The sequence below is a fragment of the Podarcis melisellensis genome, assembly GCF_964234715.1.
Source record: "Podarcis melisellensis genome assembly, chromosome: 2".
In the NCBI taxonomy this organism is placed as follows: Eukaryota; Metazoa; Chordata; class Lepidosauria; order Squamata; family Lacertidae; genus Podarcis; species Podarcis melisellensis.
The window spans coordinates 85,960,499-85,971,826 of NC_138529.1; the positions used below are offsets into that span (position 1 = coordinate 85,960,499).

At 41.9% G+C, this 11,328-nt stretch overlaps 1 protein-coding gene across 9 annotated transcripts in view; it reads left to right on the forward strand.

Annotated features, from left to right (window-relative positions):
* The window catches only part of SLC6A6 (solute carrier family 6 member 6), a 59,176-nt gene extending 51,707 nt beyond the window's left edge, over nt 1-7,469 (forward strand). For 8 of the 9 annotated variants that reach the window (XM_081902043.1, XM_081902038.1, XM_081902039.1 and 5 more), the window contains 2 exons: nt 591-727; nt 2,062-7,469. In XM_081902043.1, the coding sequence (XP_081758169.1) occupies nt 591-727; nt 2,062-2,146 (222 nt within the window). In that variant the 3' untranslated portion in view covers nt 2,147-7,469. Of the gene's footprint in view, nt 1-590 lie in introns of all 9 variants that reach the window. The other variant, XM_081902045.1, reaches the window with a different exon arrangement.
* The last annotated feature ends 3,859 nt before the right edge of the window (nt 7,470-11,328 follow it).

The window sequence follows — 11,328 nt, forward strand, 5'->3', positions numbered from 1 at the left end:
GTGCAATGCGTTTGCTGAATATGACCCAGTGTGCTATTTCAAGTGTGCTACATCATAGGTATTGGTATTATAATACTGGCAGTTTTATTTTCAGCCCCTTTCCTAACAATTCCTAGTATGATATTCAGTTTTTTTCTACAGCTGCTGCAGGCTGAGTTGATGCATATCTACCATAACCTCTCCCCACCTCGCCTCTGCCGGTGATATTTTTCTGGTCATCACTGCCAGTTCTGTCATACACGTTTGGATTCCACTAAATTGTGTGCATAGAACAAGGTCCATTCATGCAATTATGCTTCCATCTCCTCTTCCCACGTGCCCTTTCCTTCCAATCTGCTCTGGAGCATTGGGGAAGCCCCCAGAACAGGTTTAGGGGGCATCTGGTTGGGCTTTGCTTATGTTCTTATAAGGAAAGGAGGGAAAATCTCGAGCACACCCCATTCTGTGCACACAAGCATCCTGCTAAGCCTTACATTGAACTCTGCCCACATTCATGTATCCGTAAAGTTAGGCTTTTTCACTCCAATTTTTCACTCCATAATGATCTGGAAGCCTTTTCAAATACCATGTTTCCCTTTCTCTCTTTCCAGAGGGTGAAGACAGTGGCTGCCCCTCGTGAGATAACTCGGTGGGAGAAAGAAACAGAGAGCGCTGCCCCCTTCTGCCCTCCTGGAATGGCCAATGGAGAACTGATCAAGCCAACTCATATCATCGTGGAGACAATGATGTGAGCTCTCTCTATGAGAGGAAGACGCCTGCTTTAAAACTGCCGTTTACTAACCATAGAATCTCTCATAGGACCAGGTTTACAGAGCTTTATATTTGCACTAGGATTTATTTTTATTTCTCACAGAGAAAGTTATTTTTTGTGTGTTCAGTTTTTATTTTTTAATATTTTGTAAAGTAAATCACAGTGGATGCCTCTCGCTCTATTTAGAGGCAGAGCTTTCATATCAAATTAGGCACACTGCAGGAATTTACTAATTTTCTCTCTCCACACACAACATATCTATCTAACGCCTATTCATGATACCACTTTACCACTTGAGTTGATTTTCTTGCCAGCAATATATACATGGGCTGCAATCCTATGCACATTTTCTTGGGATTATGCCCCATTGAACACAGTGGGACTTACTTCTGAGTAAACATATATAGGATTATGCCAACACACAACATATATAAATATATGCATATACACGTTTCAAATTTCTTTAGGTGCTGGTGTGGTTGCGAACAGGGTAAAACCAAAACTTAAGAAAGTGAATATCTCACTGGAGGCATTTGCTTTTTTAATGCTTATGTTGTTTTAAGAAACTGGTTTTCAAAGGTGTGGCACTATCTTCCTCTGGTTCAAGTGGGGAGAATTAAAGCAGGAAAGGGTACATGCTTTTATGCTTATTGTGGTCCATGTAAAATATAGAGAGATTGTAGATATATATTTGTGTGCTTGTAATTGGAAAAGCTGCAATATGGGGTGGGAATTGGGAGCAGTTGGGAACCAAGGGAACAATCCACGCAGCAGCCATCTCCCGAGTACGGTTTCTGTGCGAAAAGCCTGCAAGAGGGTGGCAAGGTCATTCCTGCTTGGGTGGCATTTTGCCAGGCAGTACCCTCTCAGGGCCATTTTCTATATCCCACAAGTCCCGTCTTCCCTAAGCCAGTTCTGTGTTAATATCCCAACAGAGGCAGAGTTTATATGTAGACTTCTGAGAAAGACATGCTGACCTTTGTGTTGCTCTACTACTATTGTTGGTATAGAAGGGTTTCTCTGAGAAGCCGCCATGTGTCCCAGATCCCTTCTTGGGTTACTTTTTGAGACACGAGAGTAACTTAACAGGTCGGCGGAGTGGACTGAAGCAAAGTGATGTGGAGAGTGGCCCGTTTTCCGCAGGCCGTACTCGAGAAATGATCTGGCTTTGACTTGAATTTTCTTAGAAAGGTAGCTTGCTGTCAAAGAGCACGTATAGAAGTGCAGCATTTGCAAGGATGCTGCAAAAGCGCTGTGCAATTCTGAAGCATTTTTGAAACCCCAAACTTGCCAAAATTTATCATTTCTAGTTCACAGAAAGGAGTGTTGGGCCTGTATCATTCAAAGCAGCGTAGTAGCATATCGGTCACTGTAAAACCTGAAATGGACCTCTAGACCCACTGCTGAGGAAGCTACTGCAGCACAGGACTATTCAGGACATGCAGCTGAGTGTGTGAGAGAGAAAGAAGGAAATGCAGGAGGCAGACTTAGATCCTGATCCTCACAGGCATTTAAGTAGAGTCATCATTTGTATCGTATGGAGATAAGTAAGCACAAGAAGATGAAATGAGCTACAAAGGCATTTTAGTTTGGATGAGGCATGAAACATCTGAACAAGATTTTTCATCAATGAACTAAGCATACAGAACTTTCCCACTTACCTCAGGAATAAGGATTTGCTTCTGGAAATCTCACCTCAGTTTTGACCAAGCCCTGGTTCTTATGGAAGGTAATAAGATGATGTTGGATAAAGGCTCTTAGACCCTCCCATATGGGCATTGATCTTGGGGGAGGTGGTGCCCCTTTTTAAGTGAGTATTGGCACTAAACGCAATATGGGCAGGATTGTAAGCCAGAAATGGCAGCAAAGCCTTTACCTGAGTACCTGTAGCCAGTTTAGTCTGTCAGTGACAGATACTGTAGTTTAAACTGGAACCTAGCCAGTATTTAAAAACATTCCTAATTACATTTTTTTAAAAGAAAAAAGAAAACCTAAGAAAATGTCTACGTGTGTCCCATGCTCTCATTGGCCACAGCGTATTGGCTTTACAAATGCTTGCTAAGTCATGTCAGGTTTTATATGAAATGGAAACAACAACTTTAAATAAAAAAGGACCAAAGCACAGTTATTTCAAGTTTCTTGTATAGCTGACTTTTTTTTTTTAAGGTAAGAGTCTCAAATTTATTTTTATGCGAGGGAACTGAACTTTGAGTACACACAGGTGGTCAGGGTCAGGGCTTTCATTTTCCAGTGACCATCCTACTGGAAGAGCCTTAAGCCAAACACTTCCATAATATGCGATGACATGATAGCATCGTTCTCAAATCCTAGCCCCTACCAGCTGAAAAGCTTAACCTGGAGGGCTAAGGCAGCCAAGGGAAAGCTGACCTCTCTCATCCAAGCCTCATTGCTAGCCAAAGTAGGACTCCAATTTAATAAGCACAGGTCTCTTTTCATGCTATTGGGAAGCAATGAGGAGTTAGGCCAGAAGCAGATCTTAACTGAATTCCCTTGACTCTCCCTGGTGCACATTGACCTAAATACGGTGCAGTGTATATTTTGATAAGCAAGTAAATAAATGAGTTCAGGCTTTCCAAAGCAGCTGATGATCCCAGTGCAAATATAATCAACCAGGGGATACTCTAAGCACATATTGTGGGAGGATGAATTTCCAGAACAAAACCAGAAAGAATCAGTCCTGCGCCTTTAGAGTTCCAGCTAGGGAAGACAAGTACCCAGCCCATTTTGAGGTTAAGCTGTGCCATTTGAATCAGTAGCTTCCATGTTGAGGGTGAAAGGGTTTTATAGGCATATACACAGTGACCTTAAAAAGTTATGCTAGCTAGTTAGTGTAATTGGGGGCGGGTGGGGGTGAGCAAAGCCTCAATCAAGTTTAACACAGCCTGTCATCCCTAGGTTTTCTGTTCCAAGGAGCACATTTTCACACCGCAAAATCTCTGAATAATTGAATGTGGTAAATCTGAATGTCAACAGTAGATTCTGCCAAATTAAAGGGCATGGGGTGGGAGTGGGGGCAGGGTTAGGGGGACATTGTAAACAACTGTTTGTATTTTCTACTTATTTATGATTGAAAAAAAGAAAGACTGGTTTTTTTCTAATTTACTTTGTAGAACTTTGTGGCCTATTTTATCTGTTATTTTGTAACTAAGAAGTTAAATATTCAGTATTGTGACTAACTGTTGGTGAACTGGTTTGGATTCAGGGAGATGGGGGAGGGAGGGCGGAATAGCATAAATGTTTGTTCACATAAGTGATTGCATTTCCAAAAAAAGAAGAAGTGGGGAGAGAATGAGAGCATACCTTGAATGCTTTGTGGGTTTGGAAAAGGGACATGTTCTTGAAAAAGTGTTCTTGATTTGGATGAATTCCATAAATGTCCAGTTACAGATCACTTGGACGTTCAAGACACCTGCAGCCAGCAGTTGCAGATCTGGTTCTGACCAAAGCAGTTTCCAGAGTTGTCTGGTAACTTTTGTTTAAGAGAAGGACACATCTTCCAAACTTTCAGCATTAATTCATCATTAGTCACAATCTCGTTGAGAGGTATCAGTTAATAACAATATAACGAGAAGTACACATTTACAAAATATTTATACATACTGTAAATTAGAAAAAAATAGGAGTTAATTCACATTATTTACACTTTGCTTCAAAACTATGTATGTGGTTCTGGTCAGATTGAATCCGCAAGGCAGAATAAGCATCAGAATCAGAGCATGGATGTTTTGAGCAACCAAAAACCTGGGTGTTTTGTTATTTAAGCAGCAACAGCTGGGCTGGGCAGCTGCTGAGGCAGGCCTAGGGAGGCAGAGGGAAGAGGAATGGCTGGAGGATAGGTGAGCAGTCAAGGCTGATGGAAGGAAACTTGCAGCTAATTTATGCAACGAGAAGGTGTGCTGCTATGGCAACAGAAATTACTGTGCTTTGCTTTAAGCCTTAAAGAGTAATGTAATTTTTCCTTTATGGTGTGACCTTAACCCATGTTTACTTGGAGGTTAAGCACCATCATGTGCAATGGGGCATGCTTCTGAGTAATATACATAGCAGATCTCCACTTCCAAATGCCACCAGGAAACAATTTCAAAGAGGCAAGAAGTGTTTCAGGGTTTTATCCAGTTGTACCTCTCCTGACTGGCAAAAGGCTGCTTTGTCTAGTGGTGGCTTCCATACTGGAAAGCGAGAGGTTGTTTTTTGCAAGTCCCCTCTTACTCCTGCATTGCCCTGCACTACAAAGGGCTCCCCAAATCTCTGGATCAGATTTAGGGGACTGCAGAGGGAACGGAGAATCAGCGGCAATTGCATCTTCTCCCTGCTTGTCCTCCTGTTTCTGTATGTGTAAACCTTCAGTGGATCAAAGAGACTTCCATCTACAGAGGGACACCATTGGGTACAACCCTCAGCCATTATTGCCTCTCTATCCATCAGCCAGTAGGACACTAGACAGTTGTAAACCTTGCACAGCTTTCTTTGCTTGAGAAGGACCTGAACTCAAAGCATTTAGTTAAAAAAAAACCTTTCCTCTAGCATTTTTTAGAAGTCTGTAGTTGCTAGCCTGTTATAAACTGAAGGTGATTTCCATGCTGTATTGAGTAAATCATATTGACTGGTGAAACTGTGCTGAACAGAAGCTCAAATAAGATTTTAAAGGAACAATCACATCTCCACTGAGGCACAATGATTCTTCATTATTTTTCTTTTAATAGTGATCAGTGCAGAATAAAAACTTGGTTCTTTCCTGTATGGGAAAAGGTAGTGATGTTCTGAACTACCTTGCAGTGTTTGATTTTTTTGCAAGAACTGTACACTAAAGGAAAAAATTGTTTTATCATATGGAATGATGAACCCAAACTTGGATGCCATCTGTTTGGGACTGGAGGCGGGTTGGAACCCAAATCCAAGCTGAAATCCAGGAGCACAACCCAGCTTTCTGCACACAATTGACCAAATGTTCAGATGCTAGTCTCTGAACTGTACCACTTTTGTCCAGAGCTCAATCTCAGCCATGGTTAGAATTTGAAACCTCCTTCCAATGTATGATTAAATAATATTGAAAATGGACGAGGAAGCTTGGAAATCATCCAGATTCAAGCTCTACAGTTTCACATTGGTTTGCTTAAATTTAGAGTGGGAGTCCAAATTGTGCTAAACGCTTGGCAGGAAGAATGTAATTTTAGACCACATGTTGGTTTCCTAGTTCCTTCTGGAAAGGAGCTGTGTATTCCACCTGTCTCTATCTAAATCTCTAAAAGTATCTGCTGACAGCCTAGTCTGCAATTCAGTTAAGCCAAAGTATTTTGATTTAAGCCAATTCTGCCTCGTCGTCTTCTATGGTACTAAATCCATAGAAGTCCCAGTCCTACAGCATGAACAAGTTGTGGATTAGGCTGTTGGTTGCCTGTTAGTACTTTATGGAAGGCTGGAGGGGTGGGCAAAAATGATAAGATGTGCATTCCTTTGTCAGGAAATAAAACGTGGTAGCTTATTTTTAAACGATAGCCTTAGGAATTCCACTGACAGCACTAATACTAGCTATGGAACTAGATCTGAAAATTCCCATGATAAGTTCAGTTTAATTTTTTTTTGGGGGGGGGAGAGAAGTAAAATGTGCTAAAAGAAAACTAACCCCTTATTTCCTTTAAAAAAAAAAACCACAAAAAGATATTTTCAAGTTCTGCAATCCACTTAACTGATATCTACTTTAGCTGGCTGGCTCAAAGATGAACCCAGATATGCAGACACGCAGCCTGCTCTTCAAAATGTTCAAGGGAGCTCATTTCCCTATAAATATTCTTAGGATTGCAGCTGGAATATTGTTAAGTTAGGGTTGGGGCCGGAATGAGTTTTCTAGCTCAGATGTGTTTGCCGAGCCCTATGCATTGCGCAAGCAAGTTGGCCTAAGGCTGGACGCCAACCCCTTCCTATGGGCAGCCAGGCAACTGAGTTGAAAAACTCTCTGGAAGGACAGGGTAACAGATGAGCTGCCAAATGGCTAACCATCAGCTGCAGAAGGGCAATGCTTGTCTGTCTGTGTGTATGTGAGCATGTGACTTATTTTAAGGAAGGACAAGGTGTTAGATGGCAGGAACCAAAGGACAGTCTGAGGCTGTTCATAAATGTCTCTTCCCACCTCCCCTCGAAGCAGTCAGTGCAGTGCTCTGATACATTCACTGTTGTAATAGAACATTGTTTGTGTTGTTGCTGTATTGTGCTGTAGCGGTTTTGAAAGGAATGCATCTCCAGGGGCTCTACAGTTATAAAAATAAGACATGACAGCCTCTTTAGTCTACTGAAAACAGTGGTGAGCATTTTGGAATTATTATTTGAATTCACACTTGTGACTACCATCTGTCAGGAGTAGCCACGTGGATTGGAGAGGACACCAGACTCTCCTCCTTTTAAAAAATAATTTTTGAGAATAATTTTTTAAGAAGACATTTTAAACCTGTTGTCGTTTGTCATTCTTATTGTTCCAGAAAGGAATATTTGTATAGGAATAAGAATTTGGAGTGTACTTCAATCCAGAAAATAAATTAGGTTTTATTTGTGTATACCGTAAATGTTTGTATTTTGCAGTTTTATCTGTTTTGCTTTTTAGATAAAGAAAATGTATATTGATATTTTAAAAGTCATTTTTGCTTTTTTAGATGAGTTTGTAATCATCACAAACAGAAAAATAAAAAAGCCTTTCCTTTATAAAGTGAGCAAGCCTTCGTTATTTCTAGCTTCTGGTGAGAGTTTACCAATATTACAATGCAATGAGCAAATCCTTTCTATTGAGTGCTGCATTGTTGAAATTCATAAAATATAAGCCAGGTACCCATGCAGCCTCTTACGTGGCCTGCTAATATTTCTTCAGAGGAAAATCTCCCTCCCTCTCCAGCACAGCAACTCGTGCCTGGGGCCAAACGTCTTCAGAGTTATCAGTCAGTCTCCAAGCCCGCTCCTCCTCAGCCCACAGGATGAAGAATATTAGCAATACAAATTGCTGTTATCTATTTTTGATCCTGCCCTGGGCAGGGCTTCTGTACCTTTTGAAACTTCGCAACACATGTGGAAATTCCTCTGGTGCAACTTGCCACTGACCAGCATGCCAGGAAACAGCTTACTAGTTGAATTCCTACTGGGGAGACAAGCATTTAATGACACAGGTGTCTCACCAGGATGCTACTTAATCAGGAAAAAATGGGTCTCTGCTGCCACCCCTACTCCCACCTCGCATGTTTCAGACCATGCACTCAGGCTTCAGGAACACCTGGATCTCAATCTCTCTATACAATGAACGTTGGGAAATTGTTTTAAAATGCTATTTTAATTTAAAATAGCACTGCCAGTAAACTAAAATGGTGTCTAACCCCAGTTCCCAGAGATGCAGGCCTCCAAGCAGTTTCTTCTGTTCCCACAAAAGGCCCCACTGATTTTTTGTGGATGTGGGAGAAGAAAGTGGGGAGGAGCAGATATAGCAGTGGGATGGCCAAAGAGGTTCAAACTAGTTTCTGGTAGACGGGTTGTTTCTTATGTGAAGCTGCTCTGTGCTCAGGAAGTTGCATCAAGGAAGTTGTCATGGTACCTCAGGTGCATACTGGGCACACCCCTCTGCTTGCCCACCCTACCTGTTAGGCCTTTAGCTGCCCCCAGGGGAAAGGATTTAACAAGGCTGCCTTTCACCAACCGGCTGGATTCAGCTGGCTAGCTCAGTTGGTCGGACATGAGACTCTTAATTTCAGAGTGGTGGATGCAAGACCCACATAGTGCGAAAGATTTCTGTATAGCAGGACTGGGATTGATAACCTTGGCTCTTTCCAACTCTGCACTTCTATGATCCTGCCTAAAAATCCCACAGCTCAAAGGTAGCATAGAACTAGACACGGGGTGGTATGTTCCAGGAGAACACACAGGTTTCATGAAACATGACTGAAGCATGCACTAAAGGGACAAAAAAAACCCCACAATGCTTGTTCTTAGGAGAAAGGTTTAAACATAAGAATGGTTACAAGCACATGAAAACATTCCTCCCAGTGGCGAAAAGGACGGTAAAAAGAAATGCAGCTTTAAAGACAAAGCTGGTTCCTTCTCCATTCCTTCTGTATTTTTGTTGGAAGCAACCCAGAGTGGCTGAGGCAACCCAGTCAGATGGACAGGATATAAGAAATTTATTATTATCCCTGAAGCTAACAGCTTGCTGTTGCTTGCAGCCCCCATCCCTGAAGGTGCACTCTAGGAATTTAGAGGTGTGTGTTTCCCAACAGCAGCTTTCGCTTGTGTGCCACAAGCACCATCCTCCAATGATTATTCCTACCACCTTCCAATTGGATCCCCCAGGCAGTTCACATTTAAAAAGTCAATCCCACAATCTCCAAACAAGCCTACATGCAAGACTTCTATTTATTGATGACAATCCATTTCCTTCATCCAAGAGTGAATACCTCAGTGCAATGCAAAAGTTTTGTGAGGGAGAAACGAGTTTGTTGCACAAGACTGCCACATCAACTTTAATTGCCCAATCTGACTTTTCTGGTATGTAACTGAATCCCACCCCAAAGTAGTTCCAGTGTGGAAGAACCTCTCATCTCTGGTTCCTGGAGCAAGTCAAAGGGAGAGTGTGATCTTTCTAAATTACTTGAATGCACTACACATCACATGTGAATAGATGCTGTCATATATTGCAGTGATGATGCAAAAACAGAAGAATGAAGCTCCTACTACAGAAGACTTCATGCCAACCTGCTACTTTTAGGGCCCATCAGTTATGAGAAGGGAATTCTGCTGGATTTTACCCAGGGACCATCTCTGATCAGTGGTAATGCCACAGTTTTCCTGTTACCAGACATGGAAAGCAGTTTGAGATGTTCAAGGCAGCAATTGGTGCTAGGCACTCACATTTCTGCATTGAGAAGCTTTTGCACCAAATCCAATCCCTGACCTAATACATACTTGAAGATTTGGATGGGGAGAATTTAAAGCACATCTTTTTAAAGAAAAACACACACTACTGTAGCTATCAGTCTAGAAATCCTGCATAGTCAGGATTGGCTATTTTTAATTTTTTAAAAAATATAAATAAATCCCACAGCAGCAAGACCAGGTTTTTTTTAGTGAGTGATGAAGTGTCAGTTGAAGCCATGCAATGCATCTCACATCTCTGCTGTCTCACATTTTTTCTCCAATCTGGGAAGTCCTTAAGTGACCTTGCCTATGCATTTTGCAGCAAAATGCCGTTGTACTTGTTGTGCAACACACTCTGCTTTTATTGTACCGCAAGTCAGTCAGTCCTCTGCTTGTAGAAACAGTGTTTGCGAAAGAAAGCCAGCAAGTCACCTTCCACAAATGCTGAAACCATGTTTGCTGCACGTTAACTGTTGACAAGCATTCTACACAGCTCTCCAGGAGGCCAGTAGGAATCTGCTGCCAAGTGCCAAACCTCCAAAGGTCTTTGCTCAGTTACAAATACCAGCCTAGAAAGCAGGCCAAAGATCACAGATAAAGAGTTGTTTACTGTAAGTAGAAATCTTCCCCGTTGAACATTAACCAGAAGAGCGGGAGGGTGTTGAGGTCAGGGAAAAGAGGTGAGAGAGAAAGTGTGTGTCCAACACAGAGGCCCCCCCCCTTTATTGCCCCTTTGTGTATGAGTTTACAGCCTCATAGTTACCATACAAATAGTCTCACATATCTAAACATTGATGGAATGCCTCTGTGTTCTTAACTTCTATAAGGAATGAGTTATACAACGACCAGGAATGGTTCCTTCCCTATTTTAAAAAAACCACTACTATGCTACATGGAAGACTGTTGACCACAACCCAAAGTGCTTAAAATACCACCGATGGCAAGGGAAGATCAACAAAAAATAACTCATTTCTTCCAATGTTATCTCAACTATTATGCTAAATTCTATAAGAAAGAGCATTCAGAATCAGTGTTCAAAGTTGGGTAGCAATGCTGATGCATTGAAAGTATTGTGTTTTGTTTGTTTACATGCATACTATGGAAATCGCATTACTGGGACCCAACCAAAGTGTCACAATATTGTGAGCAAGCTTTTGTGTTAATCAGGCTGGATGCTAAACAAAACAAGGTTAAGGATGTAGCAGAAGCTCAGCTGCCCCAGAGTCTGCTGTGCAGGAGGGCTTGCACAGATACAACTAGAACAGTATCATGAGATGAAAAAGAGATTTCAGAATGTACCCAGGGCTACCAGGACAAAGAATCAATAAGGGCTGTTTCTCCATGTTTGCAAATGTAAAATCTGAAGGGTTTGCCAGCTGGTTTGGACCAACAAAAGTATTTTGGATTTTGAGAATGTGTTGTGGGCACCAGTCACAAAATGGCTGTCGCAGGAGCATGGCACAATACAAAATTAGGGAGTGTACAGTCATTTTTGCTTCCATCCAGCCACAAGCATGAGACAACCCCAGACTTACCACATGGAGTCAGCTATGTCTTAATGGTTCTGATTGGAGGCCTGCTCTGGTTCCCTGGGAGGCAGAAGAAGCTGGAGACTGTCAGTGAAGGAGGTGAGCTGCCCACCTAAGCATGTGCTTAAGGCAGCAATCCTGCAA